The sequence below is a fragment of the Gopherus evgoodei genome, chromosome 14 (assembly GCF_007399415.2).
Source record: "Gopherus evgoodei ecotype Sinaloan lineage chromosome 14, rGopEvg1_v1.p, whole genome shotgun sequence".
Taxonomy (NCBI): domain Eukaryota; kingdom Metazoa; phylum Chordata; order Testudines; family Testudinidae; genus Gopherus; species Gopherus evgoodei.
Genome location: NC_044335.1, coordinates 17,853,650 through 17,872,806, shown reverse-complemented (window position 1 = coordinate 17,872,806; position 19,157 = coordinate 17,853,650). Strand labels below are relative to the sequence as shown.

The 19,157-nt window shown below is 41.2% G+C and overlaps 1 protein-coding gene across 1 annotated transcript in view; it reads left to right on the top strand.

The window, feature by feature from the left end:
• Nucleotides 1–19,157, top strand: part of LOC115634938 (brefeldin A-inhibited guanine nucleotide-exchange protein 2-like) — a 56,434-nt gene that overhangs the window by 19,623 nt on the left and 17,654 nt on the right. The window contains 17 exon segments of the mRNA XM_030532998.1: nucleotides 551–681; nucleotides 1,286–1,520; nucleotides 1,819–1,918; nucleotides 2,213–2,358; nucleotides 4,477–4,579; nucleotides 5,708–5,909; nucleotides 7,269–7,380; nucleotides 8,063–8,268; nucleotides 9,290–9,374; nucleotides 9,474–9,645; nucleotides 11,380–11,531; nucleotides 12,770–12,898; nucleotides 13,385–13,543; nucleotides 15,782–15,926; nucleotides 17,160–17,259; nucleotides 18,102–18,142; nucleotides 18,230–18,399. Of these exon segments, the coding sequence (XP_030388858.1) occupies nucleotides 551–681; nucleotides 1,286–1,520; nucleotides 1,819–1,918; nucleotides 2,213–2,358; nucleotides 4,477–4,579; nucleotides 5,708–5,909; nucleotides 7,269–7,380; nucleotides 8,063–8,268; nucleotides 9,290–9,374; nucleotides 9,474–9,645; nucleotides 11,380–11,531; nucleotides 12,770–12,898; nucleotides 13,385–13,543; nucleotides 15,782–15,926; nucleotides 17,160–17,259; nucleotides 18,102–18,142; nucleotides 18,230–18,399 (2,388 nt within the window).

Here is a 19,157-nt window from a genome sequence, read left to right as displayed (position 1 = left end):
GTAAATATACCACACGCTAGTTTGCCATGCATGATGTCCACGTAGACCCTGGTGGCCCACACTAAAAGTTCACTAGTGTGCTTTGATCTACTCCAGGGAACTTTCAGTGTGCAGCAGCAGTGTCCACACAGACAGTTAGTGACTAGCTGGCTGTGCAGAGTAGATTTACGCCCCAACTTGCCACAAACGAAGTGTTTAAATAGCCAGACCCTTAGATTATTGAAACCGAGAGTTTAAAAAAGTCTAATTTGCTCTGTTTGCGTGGTCTTTTACATTTCTCACACTGAACAGTGTAAACGAATTAGTTTCACTTTGGGGTGTTCTTGCATCATGATGCTGCTTTGGTTATGAACACTGCAGAGAGATGACTTTGTTCTTTTAAACACAGATTCCACTGGAACTTAAAAATAAATTATTGCATTCCTGCTGGCTTGTGTAAAGATGAACTAAAATTTGTGGCTAAACTTCGCTTTATGGTGACTCTCTTTAATTTTTTCATCTTATCAGTTGTTGTAATGAAGATTTGATGTAGTGGTTCTTTGCTTATTAGGAAACAGATGTACCTGGATCTCAGTCAGCTGCCAAATTCTCCCATATCCTGCAGAAAGATGCCTTCCTTGTGTTCCGGTCACTGTGCAAGCTTTCGATGAAACCGCTTGGTGATGGACCACCAGATCCCAAGTAATGAGCTTATATTTACTGAGTTGTATGCTCTTCAGATAGCTATTTTTAGGAACAAAGGGAATCAGATTGTTTAAGTACTTCATAGTACAGTCTTGGTCATCCAGAACTCCCAGTTACACCCCTGTTTTGAATACATTGAGAGATCTCTTTGCATTGAAAATTCCCTGTATGCACACCTTCTTACTTGGAGAAACCAAATAGCAGAGGGATGCAGTACTGCAGGAAACCATTATGCTGTAGTTCATGTGGTCTCAACAAAAGTTCCCTTAGATATAGTATCTCTACAGATCTGTGGAAAGAACTCATTCTGTGGTTTGAATCCTATGCTTTAATGCAACCAGTAGGAGTAACTGACCCAATCCCATGGGTTGCAAGCATCTAACATTCTCTAGAAGGAGAAGAATCTCCAAGGTAAGAAGGTTGTTATTCCCTAGCATTCTCAACAGAGAAGTCAAGCAAGCTGTTATCTCTGGAATGAACTGAGGTAGTGCTCATTTCACTTGGCCTGTAGAATCACTGTGACTTACACACACGTGTGTGTGTGAGAGAGAGATGAAAGTAACCTATTTTCTTAACGATAGTCTTCTGCTTTCTTCCCCAGATCCCATGAGTTGCGTTCTAAGATAGTGTCCCTCCAGCTGCTTCTCTCCGTATTGCAGAATGCTGGTGGAGTATTCAGGACACATGAAATGTTCATCAATGCAATCAAGCAATATCTTTGTGTAGCATTATCTAAAAACGGGGTTTCTTCTGTTCCTGATGTCTTTGAGCTATCTCTTGCCATCTTTCTCACACTGCTTTCAAACTTTAAGACCCATTTAAAAATGCAGATTGAGGTAAGAGTGCTTTATCTTCATTTTGCCTACAAATGTTCTGTTAACTCAATACATTTTACTAATAATGCAAAGCAAAGCACAATAGTTTTAAAAATTGCTGCTTCAAAATTTTTTGCTTTCTTTGCACCTTGAAGTACTACTTCCTTTACAAATTGGATATGCATGAGATGAAGACTCTCTTCCAAGTGAAATTACCGTGTACAAATGAATATGCTCATTTAGCATGTTTTTTTTTCTTTTTTAATTCTTCAGTAGAAAACTGCAGACATTGTATCTTTGTCTCATTTGCTGTGCACAGGTGTTTTTCAAAGAGATCTTCCTGAATATTTTGGAGACCTCCTCAAGTTCTTTTGAGCACAAATGGATGGTGATTCAGACCTTGACTAGAATTTGTGCAGGTATATAGTTATAAAAGTTACCTGTTCTTCACAATGTAGAAATAACTTTGGTTTGACAATGATCTGGAAATACTGAAGGCAGCTGATATCAGAGTAGTGGTAGCTTTAAGTGTGTGTTCTTAGAGAAGCATTTGTCTTTTAATTCAAAATATTTGAATCAAGAAATGATGCATAAAATAACTGTGCTCTGATATCATGGTGATGAACATGTTTTAAACATACTTTCCACCTATTTTTTAATTTTTAAGTTCTATATCTTTGAATTCTAATACTCTGATTTTTCTCATTTTTAAGATGCTCAGTGTGTGGTGGATATTTATGTTAACTACGACTGTGATTTAAATGCTGCTAATATTTTTGAACGCCTTGTAAATGACTTGTCTAAAATTGCTCAGGGACGGAGTGGACATGAGTTGGGAATGACACCTCTGCAGGTGAGAGCAACAACACTGGAAATAATATAGCTCTGATTTTCCTTCAATGCCGCCTCCTTTAAATAATGAGTACCAGTTAGTTCAGAGGTGGGCAAAATACGGCCTGCAGGCTGGATCTGGCCTGCCAGCTGTTTTAATCCAGCCCTTGAGCTCCCGCTGGAGTCTGGGCTTGCCCTGCTCCAGCACTCCAGACAGGGAGCAGGGTTGAGGGCTGCTCCACGCAGCTTCCGGAAGCAGCGGCATGGCCCCCTCCAGCTTCTATGCGTAAGGGCAGCCAGGGGGCTCTGGTCTGCATGCTGCCCCCACCCCAAGTGCCCCCCTGCAGCTCCCATTGGCCAGAAGCTGCACCCAATGGGAACTGCGGAGGCAACACCTGCAGACAGGGCAGCATGCAGAGCCTCCGGGACATGCTGCTACTTCTGGGAGCTGCTTCGGGTAAGTGCCGCACAGAGCCTGCATCCCTGAGCCTCTCTCTATGCCCCAACCCCCTGTCCCATCCCTGATCCCCATCCAAACCCCTCAATCCCAGCCTGGAGCACCCTCCAAACCCCACATCCCCAGCTCCACCCCAGAGCCTGCACCTCTAGCCAGAGCCCTCACATCCCAGCCTGGAGTCTCCGCCCACACCCTGAACTCCTCATTTTTGGCCCCACTCTGGAGCCCACACCCCCAGCCAGAGCTCTCATCCCCTCCTGCACCCCATCCCCAATTTTGTGAGCATTCATGGCCCGCCATACAATTTCTATTCCCAGATGTGGCCCTCAGGCCAAAAAGTTTGCCCGCCCCTGATTTAGTTTTTACTTGTATAGTGTGCAACATGGCTACAGTTGGTTTCATTGAGAGTCACTTGTGACTGTCACCGGGGAGGTCATCCTATTGTTTCATCTGCTAGTGAATTTAGTTGATTGAATGCCCAGTAATAATACTATATTATACATGTTCAGGCCACTCGTTGGGGGTGCTAAGGGAGAGTTAACGCTTCCATGATGTGAGGCTTCTCCCTACTTCATCACTCATGTGACTGAGTCATCTGACTTCCTTCTGTGGTTTACCCCGAGAGCAATAACGTTCTAGGTTACAGTACTTGCATTGTGTGGAGTCCCTGGCTTTGACATCACCTCTTCATCACAAGCTGTGTTTCTTTTTTTCCCCCCTCTTTAAAATGGCACTTTCCTAGCGGTAGAGAATGATGGGGCATAACAATCATTCTTCAGTGCGTGCAAAACTATCCTTCCAATATTGAGCTGGAGCTATGATAACCTATTGCTTGTGAACAGTAGTTCTGAAAGCAAATTGTAGGGACCACTCATTCCTGGAGCTGAACACACCTCTTCCCTCACAGTCACAGATCCATTAACACCATCCCCCTGCAATCCCCTTGTTGCCAGGAATGAAACCGACTGAGGATTTATAGTTTGATTACCTGCCTGTCAAGGTAATGCAGTGCAGCTCACTTACTGGGATGCACCTATTTGCTTTTATTTGGAGAGGGTCTGAATTGTAAATCCTTTTGCAGCTCTTAGTAGTACCATTTAGAAAATATGAGTGTTATTTACAACAATATTTCTTGCAGTTACAAGGATTAAAATTGGTGATCCCTGATCCAGGACTTACTATAGACAGACCTGGGCCAATGTCAATAAAACATTGCTAGATCAAAGAACTGAAATAGCTCTGTATTCCTGCCCCAATGATATTCTTGCCTTAGTCCTCTTCTCCCATTCTTTGAGATCATGGTAACAGCAGGGAAACAGTCCACTTATCCCTGGAAACACTGCTTTATCAATAGTTGCATATAATATGGCTCTCCAGCTGAAAATACTAAAACTGTTTCAAGCTTAAAAACCCCCCAACAAGTTGTCATTACTGGTGTCTAAAGCTAACAGTAGTGCTGTACATCAGAACAGCTTTCCTTTACTATTAAGTCTCTCTGAGGTGCATTTGTTTCTTAAGATTTTATGGGTGTGATTTAACTAGAGAGAGAGAGATAATTTGTTGGCTTGTTCTCTTCCTGCTTTAGATGTATTTTGTCTCAGCACAGAAAATCTAAATTTTAGTATCTAGGACTTGACCTGTCCAGTGTGATTAATTTTTTTTTTCTTCTTTCTTTCTGCAGGAACTCAGCCTGCTGGAAAAAAAGGTCTTGAATGTTTGGTTTCTATTTTAAAGTGCATGGTCGAATGGAGCAAAGACCTGTATGTGAACCCTAACCATCAGGCCAGTCTTGGTGAGATTTTCCACCCCACCCTCCAAAAGTAGAAAAATGCATTAAAATGTGGATGTCAGTCCAAATGTGTGTCCAGCAAATAAATAAATGTATATCACTTTTTATGTACACCTTTTTGCTGCTGTTATAACACTAGCAAGTGTGCTGTGTGTTTCCATAGGAAACAAATAGAAGTACTTGCCCTGAAGATCTTACAATCTAGATAATGGACTTGACAAAACGCTCTCTGAATGAGGAGGATGGGGAAGCAGAGCATTGGTTACAGAAATAGGACTTTGTGGCTATTTGGTTAAGCATAAAAGTCCTATTTCAGTAAACCATGTCGTCTTTACTCTGCTTTCCATTCCTGGTGTGTGATCGTCACTTCTTTGGCAGATCCACTGACAGGGTTATAAGCTGCTTGAGACATGGATTTTTCTTTTTCTTTTCTTTTTTTTTTTTAACAGCTAGCAAAATTTATGGAAGCTTTAAGATTAAAAATACAGTGTACTTGGTAGACTGAGGAATATCAAAGCTCTGTAAAAAGCAATGTGTCTTGTCTACAAACTGATTGATAGTTCACAGTGAACATGAGGAAAGAACAGGTTTACAGATATTTCTTTTTCTGTTTAAAAGCTGAGGTTCTAGGAGTTGAGCAGGAGACTGAAAAGAATAATTCTTATGTGCACTAATAGTGTTTGTAGGCCCCAGGAATTCAAATAGAGTTTTTAAAAAAAACACACACACAAGGTGGAGCCCTCATATTGAGTAGTGTGCTAGCCAGCTCTCCCCCGATCACTTAGGTGGTGAAACTGGTGCTATTGTAAGTAGCAATAGCTCTTCTTCTGCACCCTGTACACCCTTCTTTACTAGGTGGAGGCGCAGAGATCTTTGCTCCACTCTTCTCCCTCACTGCTTCAGGAAAGTGGCATGGGGCATAAGATGCCCCTAATGATTAAATGTTTGGTGGCTGTTTTACTGGAGAGAGGGGTCAGATGGCTTAAGGGTGTGTGTGTGTGTGTGTGTGTGTGTGTGTGTGTGTGTGGTGTGTTGTGTGTGTGTGTGTGTGTGTTCACAAGCTCCTTCGGGGCATGTTGGCTTTTCTCACTAATCATTCTTATGCTTCTTGTACTCTTTGCCTACCTGCAGGTTCAGATAGACCTTCAGATCAGGAAATGGGTGAAGGTAAATGTTTGGAGACTGGAAGAAGACGGAGTAGTGTGAGTTCCTTGGATTCGACGGTGTCCTCAGGAATTGGAAGCATTGGCATCCAGACTGCTGTCCCTGATGATCCTGAGCAATTTGAGGTCATCAAGCAACAAAAGGAGATAATTGAACATGGAATAGAATTGTAAGTGGATTGACAAGGAAATAAAGGCTAACTAGTGTGAATGTCTGTCGGATGCATCTTCACAGTTTCTGATGTAGTCACTATGTATTATAGGAACCGTGTTTGTTCAGTTTAAAGGGACACTTGTCATAATAAAGTAGCACTGACAACTAAAAATGACACTTCCTTCTGAAAACCTTTGTCTACTCTTGTCACAAGCTAACTCCTGAGGGGTGTGTCTGCGGCTGACCTGGGTCAGCTGACTTGGCCTTTGGGGCTAAAAATCGCAGTGAAGATGTTTTGGGCTCAGGCTGGAGACAAGCTTTGAGATCAATCCCCCACGCAGGTGTCAGAGCCAATGCTCTACCTTGAGGCCAAACATCTACACTGCAGTTTTAAGCCTTGCAGCCCGAGCCCTGTGTACCTGAGTCAGTTGCTCTGGGTTCTGAGACTTTACTCCAAGGGGTTTTTATTGCAGTGTAGATGTCCTCAAAGTCTGCTGTAACTAAAAGGAATTGGGGGATGATTTTGTTCATTCTGTGCACTTGACACAACTGTGTGGTCGTCTCCTTTTAGGCCGATTCAGCCACAAAGGAGAGGAAACTTTTAAAGTGATTGTAAATTACTAATTGGTTTGGAGCAGGTGTAATATCAGACTGCTCTTTATTTCAAAAAAATGGGTAAACTTCAAGTTGGCAATGACCCTTTCAAATTGCCATATTTAAAAAAAATCTTCTTTGGTTGTATTACTAATGAAAACTGAAATTCTGCAAGTGCTTTTGCCTTTTGTGCTCCTGTGTTACACACACACACACACAACTGGGAGAATAAAATGATTGGTCCAAGTACATTTGTCTTATAATCACTTTAAAAAATTAAATTATCCTGGATATTGCCATGCTTCAAATGCTGTAGAAGGGTGTTCCCTTTTAAAAACATCCAAACGCACACAAACCTCCTTAGAACTGTTCTTTATTTTATGGAAAAACTTCTATTAATAGCATTTGGAAAAATCAGGTTTTTTTTTTTTATTAAACCTAAATTATCTTGACATCCTTAATTCTAAAATAGTGGTCTTTGAATATACCACATAATACGCAGGATGGGATGTCTAGTGTTACCTAGCTAATGCATTAGTCCTCCACCTCCCTCACCCCAAAAATAAATAAATAAATTAAATAAAATGCCCAGACGTCTTTTCTTAACTGTTCACCTTTAAGGTGGAAGTAATGTGATTTTTAAATTCCTTCCTTTTGTAAGGGCTCTGCAGATGCAAGTAAACTTTATGCACCATAGTGTCTTGGGAAATGGTATTCCAGGTGTAAGCTATAGCTTTTCTGCTTCTCATTTAATTTTTTTATATTCTGTCTGTATGAATAGATTTAACAAAAAGTCAAAAAGAGGAATACAGTATCTTCAAGAACAGGGCATGCTTGGCACGACAACAGAAGACATTGCACAGTTTCTGCACCAAGAAGAACGTCTGTGTTTTGTAAGACTGAATGCTACTTAAGCGATTAATTTGTTTTACGAAGATATTCCTTCCCTCTCCCCAGCAATTCAGCTGTTGCTGCTTTCATATTCCATGCCACCTTACTTTAATTACTTTTTTATGGCAGAGAATCTAATGAAGGTTCTCAACTCCCTCCTCCCAGGTTAATCTCAAATCACCACTACACAGTGGTGCTGGAACACTTTTAATAGGAGGGGTGCTGAAAGCCAGCCCTCTGCCCCAGCTGATGCCGGGAGCAAAGCCCTGGGTGCCTGCGCCTATGCCTCCGCACCACTGCTCCCAATTTACATACTCCTTTTAGGCTCTTTGCAGATCCTTTCTTTTGGCAATGGAGGACTGGGTGGGATTCCCTTCATGCCTACTAATGCTGCTTTTTTTTAGATCTGCCAGAAGAGCGAGCTGGCTTCTTATTGGAGCCGGTTATTTTACAGCATTGACTTTAAAAGTGGTGTTAATGACTCTTAATGAAATGTCGTGACAGTTGACCAGATTTGACTTTCCATATCCAACAATGGCTCTGCTTCTCATGAGCAACATACCAACCTTTTTATGAAATTTTACTGCAGTGCAACTGTTATACAATAAGTTCATTGAAATAGAAAAGGGAGAAGGTACAGTTAGTTTGATACATAATATTCATAACAGTCTCTCTTGTGTTTAGACCCAAGTTGGAGAATTTCTAGGGGAGAGCAGTAGATTTAACAAGGAGGTGATGTATGCCTATGTAGACCAGCTTGATTTCTGTGGGAAAGACTTTGTCTCTGCTCTGCGTATATTTCTGGAAGGTTTTCGGTTACCAGGCGAAGCTCAGAAGATTGATAGATTAATGGAGAAGTTTGCGGCTAGATACATTGAATGCAACCAAGGGTAACTTGAAACATAATATTGGATAAACTGTCTTAGGAATGGTCACCTTGTTGGCAGCCGTAGGCAATAAAGCAAGGCTTGACTCGTGCTTGGCCCGCAAGGGGCAAGGCACACTGCAGGGATGTGTGGGGGCAGATTGTGTTGCTGTTGTCCATGCTATACCTGTTCTGTAGCTAAATGGAAGACCCGTGGGATGTTCCTGTAGGCAGCTGCTATAAATCATCATGAAGTCTTGAATAGTAGGTGTGGCAGTATTGGCACTTCAGAGAGCACTTTCTAACAGGTGCATGGGATCTAATTGAGCAAGAATGCTTCAGATACTGCATATCCTATTTATCCGCGTTGTACTTAACCAGTTCAACAAATTCAAAGTTTTGTGAGCCTTAGTGAAAGATAAAAAATCTAGTTTGGTAAGTAACGTGTCTCTGTGTAATGAGGCATTTTCCCACCTGCCTTCAGCCAGGCAAATGTGCTTGGATGGGTCAATTTGTGATGATGTAGACCATTTTACTCTAAAACAAATTTGAAAATGCAATTCTTGCTTGAAAACTTTGATATTGTCTGCTTAAGAATCCAGACTTTATCAATTTCCACTCCCAGATCAGTCACACATACTAATTTTTATTAAAACAGTGATATTTAGAAAGGAAACCTGGATGTGAGTATACTAGTGGATAAATCTTATTCTAATTGCTTGTTGAAAACAGTGGAAAAAGATGGAAAAATAGTAATGAATAGCATTTATTTAAATGCCTTTTTCTGTAATCTTGTAAATTTATGGCTTCACAAATTCTTCCCTTTCCCCTTCATTGGCCTTGCTGTAGCTTTCAGTACATATTAAGCAGTAGCTGGGCTAATTTAAAACTTATTTTACTATAAAAGGCTAAAGTATGAGATTCCTTGCCAGGCTTTACTGTGCCAGGAGTGTGTAATGCTTCTGAACTGCATCTCTTCCCTGCATGCGCAGAGAGAGCTAATGGATTGAAGATCTAGAACTCTAAAACTTGTTTCTCTGTTTCAGGCAAACCCTATTTGCTAGTGCTGACACTGCCTATGTTTTAGCATATTCTATTATAATGCTGACTACAGACTTGCACAGTCCCCAGGTAGGGAAAAATCACTATAGAACTGTTACAAGTGCTCTTCTCCAGAACTTGTTCTCAAAATTTGACGCCTGAATTTTTATCTATCTCACCTGTTGACAGGTAAAGAATAAAATGACAAAAGAGCAATATATTAAAATGAATCGAGGAATCAATGACAGTAAAGACCTGCCAGAAGAGTATCTGTCCACTATCTATGAAGAAATAGAAGGGAAAAAAATTGCAATGAAAGAGACAAAAGAATATGCAATTACAACTAAATCTACTAAGCCAAGTAAGATTTAATTAGAAACTCAATATACTGCTCAGTGTTTTGTATAGTATCTCGAATTCAAGGATTAACATAAAATGCCTTAATTCAGCTTAGCCTTTGTGTACTTCACACAAGCGTTGGCAATCTGGGGACCACTTTACCCAATGCTGAAACGTGGCCACTTTCATGTAAAAGCTCCTAGCACCACTAGGCATGGTTAAGGAGAAGAAGTGAAGAATGCTGTAGCTATTTGAAAAAGAAGAGGGACTTAAGGGAGGCAGAACATAGTAATCTAAGTTAGCACTTAGCCAGGAGAAAAGAGCTGACAGTCTTCTTCAGAGTTTTATGTGACTATCTCATGTTGTGCCATGTTTAACAATGGCACCTCATAGTTCAGAGAGACTGATTTGCTGTTCCTAAGGAGTTTGCAGTCTGAGGTGATAACACAGGGAGGGCTTAGCAGTTGGCAACATCATTAAAGTCACTTGAAGTTAGGTGACTTTTCTGTACCTAGAATAGATGAGGACTTAAATGATATGTCACATCCAAATGACAGCACCTCCAGCTGCACGGTACTTTTAATAGCATATTGGGCAATTAATGTAGTGCTAACTGAAGGAAGAGAACCAAGTACCAAATTGTCAGCACTACCTCCTTCAGTGCTTGCATGCTCCTTCGAGGTCTTACATTCAGGTATTGACTCTCTTTATCTTGAGAGTTAGCACCTCAGGCTGTGACCTAGTTATGGCTGCAGGAATAAAGAAACAGCACTGATTATTTTAATAGGCTATGGTTATGTCTACATTACACAGTTTTTAGCGACATGGCTGTGTTGCTACAACTGTGCCGCTAAAAGTCATGCAGTGTAGCTGCTGCTTGTCGGCTCTCCTGCTGACAAACATTCATCCCCAGCAAGTGGCATTTGCATTGTCGCCAGAAGCACTCTCCTGCCGAGAAAGCGCTGTTCACACTGGTGCATGTCGCTGGCAAAATTTCTTGTCTTTCAGGGTTTATTTATTTATTTTAAACACCTCTGAAAGACAAAAGTTTTGTCATTCAGTTGCCAGTGTAGACATAGGTGGTAGTGTAGACAGAGGCTATGTTGCTCAAGGGAGTGAAAAAACCACCCCTTTGAGCAACATAAGTTACTCCAACATAAGTGCTGGTGTGGACAGCTTCTCCTGGTAACGTAAATGCCACCACTCTTTGGGGGTGGATTAATTATGTTGACGCGAGAGCTCTCTCCCGTCACTGTAAAGTGGCTACACTAGAGATCTTACAACAGCACAGCTGCATCAGTACAGTGGCACTATTGTAAGTCTCTAGTGTAGACATAGTCATAGCCATAGCATCTGTTTTGCAAACTTGAGACTTTAAAGCATTCTTATGTAGTTCACATGAACTAAATGACTTAATAAAATATGCCTCTGGATTTTACTTTTTCTATGAAGCAGGTCATAAAGTGTGTGAGGCTGTTAAGGGAAGAGCTGTATAACTACCATATATGTGGACTGATGTACTAGACATGGTTGTGTTTTTGTTTGTTACCCCAAGGCTTACACTTTATATGAAAGGCAAAGTCCCATGACAGCATCTTGAGTAAATCCAAAAGCTTCTGAACAAGCTTCCTTAAATTGCAATCTCTAGATAAAAATTTAAAAAATCTCCTTTCAGCATCTGATACCCAGAACTAAGGAACGGAGCCTGATAGCAAAAATACATATAGTGATGCAGGTTTTGTGGTGTTCTTCATAGATGTAGCCAATGAGAAGCAGCGGCGGTTATTGTACAACCTGGAGATGGAGCAAATGGCTAAAACGGCTAAAGCCCTCATGGAAGCAGTAAGCCATGCAAAGGCTCCTTTTACTAGTGCCACTCACCTGGATCACGTCAGACCCATGTTCAAAGTGAGTGTATGGATTTCTCCGTCACGTATCTTTGTTAGGGCATGTAATCCTCTTCAATCCATAACGTGCCTCATTGAGAGCTGTGATAACCGAGCCATAGAGTGCAGCAGTGCATCTCTTTTTTATGAAAGTGTCAATATTCTGATGTGACTAAAAGTGTTGCATTCTGCCATGAGAGTCTCTGGCTCAGGAGTGTGAAGAGAAGAGCTGGGACTATTGGAGGCAGAAAAGGGTCTTATTTTTTTATAGGGGATATTAATATACTCTAAATCGGGGAGGGCAAACTTTTTGGCCTGAGGGCCACATCAGGGTAAGGAAATTGCATGCAGGGCCATGAATGTAGGGCTGGGACAGGGGGTTGGGGTGTGGGAGGGAGTGCAGGGTGTGGAAGGGGGTGTGGTGTGCAGGAGAGGGCTCAGGAGGAGTGTGGGGTGTATGAGGGGGTTCAGGAAAGGGTGCGGCATGTGGGGGGGCTCAGGGCAGGGGGTTGGGGTGCAGGGAGGGGTGCCTAGTGCAGGAGGGGGCTCAGAGAAGGGGGTTAGGGTTCAGGAAGGGTTTAGGGTGTGGCAGGGGGTTGGGGTGCAGGTTCCGGTCTGGTGCTGCTTACCTTGAGCGGTTCTGGGATGGCAGCGATGTGCAGCAGGGCTAAGGTAGGCTCCTTGCCTGCCCTGGCCCTGCGCCAATCCCGGAAGCAGCTGGCACCATGTCCCTGCAGCCCCTGGAGGAGGGGTGGGACAGAGGGCTCCATGTGCTGCCCTCGCCTGCGGGTACCTTCCCCAAAGCCCCCATTGGCCATGGTTCCCCATTCCTGGCTAATGGGGGCTGTGAGGAGCGGTGCCTGCAGGCGAGGGCAGCGAGCGGAATCCTCTGTCCCCCTTCACCCATCCCCCACCCCCGTCCTCCCCAAGGGGCCATAGGGTATGGTGCCAGCCACTTCTGGGAGTAGCGTGGGGCCAGGGCAGCAGGGAACCTGCCTTAGCCCTGCGGTGCCACAGGGGTGGCAATCCTGCGGGCCAGATCCAAAGCCCTGATACACCAGGTCAAACCCGCATGCCATAGTTTGCCCACCCTGCGCTAGATGCTGTAGAAAAAGTATGTGAATGGTATCCTGGTACTTCATTATGTGAATGGGAGGATACAGTGTTGGCATGGGCAATGTCTACACTAGCCACTGCTTTAGGGAGAATCATGATTTGGTGGTAACGAAACTAAACTTACAAGGGTTTCCTTTTTGCTAGCTTGTCTGGACTCCATTGTTGGCAGCTTACAGCGTTGGCCTTCAGAACTGCGATGACACGGAAGTTGCATCTCTGTGTTTGGAAGGAATTCGATGTGCAATCCGAATAGCCTGCATTTTTGGAATGCAGGTTTGTATATGTTAGACATGCTATGTCTAGGTCACTGGAGTCCATCATGGCCTCTGACATCTGTAATAGTAAAACTATAAAAATGTTACTTTGGTGTAAGCTATCTTACGCAAGTGAAAATAACTTGCTCTGCTAATCAACACATATAATGTTTTTGTTTGCAGAACAGTTTTAGTTTTAATCTGTCCAGAGCTCTGGATCATAATAAAGATAATAGTGCGGGTTTATTCTTAATCCTCAAATGTCTCCCACTTCTGATACTCCCATTAAGATCATTTGCTAGTATGTCTCCAGCTCTTCTGTACTATATTGTCAGGGAAATACTTTGCCATAATTGCAATCACAGAGCCATACTTGGAAGGGAAGTTACCCAGACCTGAGGGGGTTGTGTGCATTTTGGCGGGGAGGGTGCTTTTTCTTTAGTATTTGCAGACATCTCAATTTCTCAGGCTTATTTCTGTTCTCATGTTTGTATCTGCATTCTAGCTTGAACGAGATGCCTATGTGCAGGCCCTTGCTCGCTTCTCACTCTTGACTGCCAGCTCTAGCATCACAGAAATGAAACAGAAAAACATAGACACCATTAAGACACTTATTACCGTGGCCCATACAGATGGCAACTATCTTGGGAATTCCTGGCATGAGGTAAAAACTTGAATAGGAACTGTGAGGCTTCAGTGTGCCCTCACAGCTTACCAAACTTTTGTTCACCGAATTCTGCCTACTGTTTGTGCAGCCCACAGAATTTGAAACTCCAGCACCAGAGAACTCTGCTGTGATGAAGGGATTTATTCTGCAAACTGTGCACTGGCATCTCATTTTCATTGTTTAATAAAATTCTTTCTAGCCTTTGTAGTTGTGAAGGCAGCTCAAACATGAACAGTGAAACCAGTACTGTGCTTTTTGTAGACAGCATGAAACACTCTACACCTCAGTGGAGTGTTGCCTCTGAAACCTAATGATGTTTCAAAAGTCAATATGTAAACTATTGTGCTGTTCACTGTAGCAGAAAAATATATGGTTAGTCCAGGGGTTGGCAACCTTTCAGAGGTGGTGTGCCGAGTCTTCATTTATTCACTCTAATTTAAGGTTTCGTGTGCCAGTAATACATTTTAACGTTTTTAGCAGGTCTCTCCCTATAAGTTTATAATATATAACTAAAATATTGTATGTAAAGTAAATAAGGTTTTAAAAATGTTTAAGAATCTTCATTTAAAATTAAATTAAAATACAGAGCCCCACGGATCAGCGGCCAGGACTGTGAGTGCCATAGGTTGCCTACCCCTGGGTTAGTCCATCCCTCAAACCTTTCCTCAAAGAAATCTCGACAGTGCAGTTATTGTCAGTACATTGAAGATGGAAAAGCAGGAGAAGAGTAAAACTGAATCGAATCTGAAAACATACAAACACTGCTGTGACTAAGAAAATATGACAATAGTCAAAAATTGGGATTTGTATTGTTTTGTTTATTGATCTGGAGATTCTGTACAATCCGAAGGACCTTGCTGCAGAATTTAGGTTCAGTTCATAATAAAGCACACAGTGTCTTGACTAGTTGTACATTTACTCTGTCCAGAGCTCCTTTCTTTTTCCTTAAAGACTTGTCTAAAACTTAAAATTAAGTATCAGAATGGATGCCAGAAACTGAGGGCAAGAGGCATTTCCATTTCCTCATAGTCCTACTAATTTTTCCTCTTGTATTTCTCTCAACATTCTTTCAAAGTGATCCACTGAAAGCATAAAATTCACCTAATGTTGTTGTGTGTGTCACCATTGTAATGAATTGGCATCCCCTCATACCTCACTGCCCACATGAATAGCCGTATTGTTAGGACAGCTTGCAGTAGAGAAAAAGCAGGAAGGAAGCAAACTTTTGTTAGTGGCAGTAAATGCTATCTGAGATGGACACTGTGTGAGAGATTCAGTTCTTCACAAAGACCCCGTTTCTCTCCTAACCCACAATAAATTAATCAAGCTGTCTCCTACAATCAAGGAAGGAAAGTCATTTCTATCTTCACATAGTTGGGAAGTATTTGGAAGCTACGTCAGTAGAGACTATATAAATACCTAGGTAAATGGATGAGTGCAGCACTGTCCTCTACTGGAAAGGATATCTGACTAGTTGAAGATATTATAAGTACTCTTTAATCGGTTGAGCTAGCAGTGCAGCTTCTCTAGCTCCTCAGAATAAGGCCTGTTTTAGAGTAGAAGGCCATGAATTCTGCCTTAATGGCATATGCCAGTATCTGGTATCTATGTATGTGTGGCCAGTGATCTTTACAACTGCTTCAACTCTGAGAAACAATTTTGCGTTTATATATGAATCTAGTCTCTTGTTTGTGTTCATGAGATTAAACTATAAATTTTGCATGTACGGAGAGAGTAGATAGGCTCCTCGGTGCATTGGGGGGTGAGAGACTGGGCTAGAACTGAAGTAGAAGACAAGACTTGTCGAACCAAGTTGGAATGATGATCCTATTACAAACTTGTGATCGTCTTCAGTTGATGTATTGTAGGAATTTCATTGCAGCTGCCATTTGTAGTAATGGGGGCTCTCTTATTTATCTGTATGGGGAAGAGAACCTAGTGGGTAGTAAGCTCCATAATGTATAAGTTCTTAAACCACACCCTAAGAAGGAAACTTGATCTCGTGACCAGAGAACTAAGAGTTGGACTTCTTGGTTCTGTTTTTCACAGTTGCCACTCACTCACTGTAATCTGTGGCAAGTTGCTTAATTCCATTGTAAATTAGCAGTAATATTTGCCTATATCACCGAAGTGTTGAGGCTTAGTGTTGATAAAATGGTTTGTGAACCTGTGAAGTCTCGTAAGGTTAAACATGTAGCGGTCACTTACATTATTGAAATGTGCATTTGTTATTAGATCTTGAAATGCATCAGCCAGCTGGAACTAGCACAGCTTATAGGGACTGGGGTTAAAACTCGATACTTATCTGGCTCTGGGCGTGAAAGGGAAGGCAGCATTAAAAGCTACACATCTGGAGAAGAATTCATGGGCCTGGGACTAGGTAAGATTAATAGCTCTCACTTCACAAACCTGCACTTACCAAGTTAATTAAACTAAACGTTTGTCACTATGAGAACGAATGATCAGTTCTTCATATGATGTTGGGTCGTATATTTACCTGCTTTCATTTTAACTGTGTGGAGACTATTGTCACTACATAATTAAAGAAAGTAGCCATTACTTCAGCTACCTTGGTAATGATTAAACATCTGAACACATTCCAGTTTCTATAAATCAGCTATGAGAAATTACTTCATAGACCCAGATTAACTGCCTTGTAGGAACTTAAGTGTGATCATAACTTTCTGTTACATCAGATCTAGTATGGCCATAGTCTTGTTAACAGACATTAAAAGCTCTACTTTTTTCATTCCATTTTGAAATAAAATGTTGAAATTACTGAATCTGTCTGAATACTAAAAAATTTTGCTGATACTAACAATTTTCTCGCCTTGAGATGTGGCGATAGATGGTTTTCAAGTTAGATATTTCACCCGAATGTACGTTGCATAGTCTAAAATCTGGTTTGTAAAGGGGGATTAGGGAGATGATGGTAGTCTGCATTTACCTGAGAAAAATGCATTTACCTGCATTTCTCTATGAAAAACATTTAATGTAGAAGTACTCTAGAGTTCCACTGAGACAGTATCACATTCTGTATATTAATGGAATTAAACTACACATGCCCAGTACTAATTGCTCATATTCAGTTATAAATGTTTTAGTACCAGTGTTACTGTAGGTTCATTACAAATATTACATTCAAATGTTTTTATTATAGGCCTTTAGGCATAATTGTCATGACAACTGTTAGTTAACTAACGCATTTCTCAAATGTTAAAGATGATTTGTAAGCCTATTGTAATCTTGATGGCCTGCTTTCTTAAAATGGATACCAGCCACCAAAATTAAAGATGCAAAACTGTATCCATTAAAACAGCTCTATACCCTCCACAACAAAATCTTTACATGCTTATAACTTTTGTTATGAACTTGTTTGAAATAATTTTCAGGCAGTGAATGTTTTTAAGAGGTACACTGCTTTGAAACTGGATCTTCACATGCAGAATAATCCAGGTGCATCATTTTCTGACCTGTAGCATCTGTTCTATGTAAATTCTAAGCTTCTTGGGAGCAGGATCCATCTGAATTCCTGTTTTTGTATAAAATTGAGCATATTGCTGGTATTTAACTATGACTATTTTCTCAGATTGGATCTGATACTTTATTACAGGTAACCTAGTTGGTGGTGGTGTTGATAAAAGGCATATGGCCAGCATTCAGGAGTCTGTGGGCGAGACCAGTTCACAAAGTGTGGTGGTGGCAGTGGACAGGTACTGTAGTGCTTTCTCTCTTTCTGTTTGTAGTGACTTGCAAATCAAGAGTTACCCAAACTGTCCTGATTTCCCCCTGCAGACTGACAGGGCGGTTGGCTCTCAAAGCCTAACTTAAAACCCTTTTAAGAACAGGTTGGCATTCACCCTGAATGATGCCAAATCTCCTGGATCTGATGATGGTAAAATATTCTGGTGGGTGGGTGTGGTTTTTTTTTGTTTGTTTGTTTTTTTAAAATTTCAGTCCTGCAACACTAAAGAGAGTGAAATACTCTTCTAGTAAACTAGTCTGGTGTGACCCTTGATAGCTGGATAATTGGAAAAAAGAATGTATTCAAGTTAGTTTGAGGGTGGGAAGTAGAGAGAGAGAGAGAGAATATTCTTAACCTTTTCCATTTGGAGAAATGGCGACCAGAATTCATTGAATTGGTGCCTTTGTAATGCACACCTGGTAATTTTTATGAAGGCTTTCTGCTATGCTGGGTTTGTCCTGTTAATGTTGGCCATGAGCCACTACTTTACAGTTAGACTTTTATCACTGCTGAGTAGCTAACCGAAGTCAGGTTTCTGAAATGCATCAGTGTCTTCAGTCTATTAGACCATGCTGACCTCTATATTCAGCTTTCCTTTTCTACCTCCTCCCTGTACATAGTTCACTGTTTCCACCCGTAAGTCACTGGTGGAAATCCAAAGCATTACCTTGCTAGTCTATTTTGCAGCATCACGGTTTCTTTATAAACTTGCACCTTTTTACCTGGAAATATTTTAGTCTGTTATGTTCTTTTCCTTTATTTTTTTTTAAATATAATTTATATTTTCACACATCTTGATTTGTTCTACAGAATATTTACAGGATCAACCCGGTTGGACGGAAATGCAATAGGTATGTATGCTGAACATATGAGGAAATTAACTGTGTTGCAGTAGAACACCCAAAACTCATAGTTTGTAATATCTGTTTAATATTCAGTTGATTTTGTCCGTTGGCTGTGCGCCGTTTCCATGGACGAGCTGGCTTCCCCACACCATCCTCGCATGTTCAGCCTGCAGAAGATAGTAGAGATCTCATATTACAATATGAATCGAATTAGACTGCAATGGTCAAGGATATGGCACGTCATTGGAGATCATTTCAATAAGGTAATTCAAAACTTAAAGGTTACACAACGTGCTTTTGTAGTACTATTTTTGAGTCCAGTTGGAATCATGCTCATTAGCTTTCCCTTATTAAGATGCCCAAGATAATGTCTTGGAGGGCTTTCCTGATTCAGAACATCATAGGTTTTAACATGTATTGATCAACATGGATTTAGTTGAGGCTACTACATTCTTTACATTAGAGTTGGAGAAGTCCTAAGTCTTTCTTTCATATGTGTTTGGATCTTAATTGAATCCGTGGTGTTGGGCCATAATATTAGTATTATCTTGAGGAGGAGGGGATTGATATCTGTCCTCTCCCCTTCCCCACCCTCATCCCCCCCCTTTTTTTTTTTTTTTTGGTTTGTTTTTGGAAATCATATGACCACTCTCTTCATCCTTTGTTTCCCCCCTTATTGAGAACGTCAGGACATGATTTATGTTGCCTCTTCTTTCTAAACTATGTAGGCAGTTTCCTTTTGGAATCAGTAATGCCTAGTTAGGTTTCATCTTATAAAATGTGTGTAGACTGAGGGACAGCAAACATATGTGTTCCTTATGATGGGATAATTAATTTATTTGTCTCTCCTGGTAGTCTCCACTGCTAATCCTTTTTTCCACACAATCGATCAAAGCAAGAAAAATGACCATCTGATTCTCCTCTGAAAATAAATAAATCTAAATTCTCAATTTGTTTTACCAGCTAAGGAGTCTGTTTCTTTAGTTTTAACATGGACAAAAGCACACATGTCAGCTTCAGA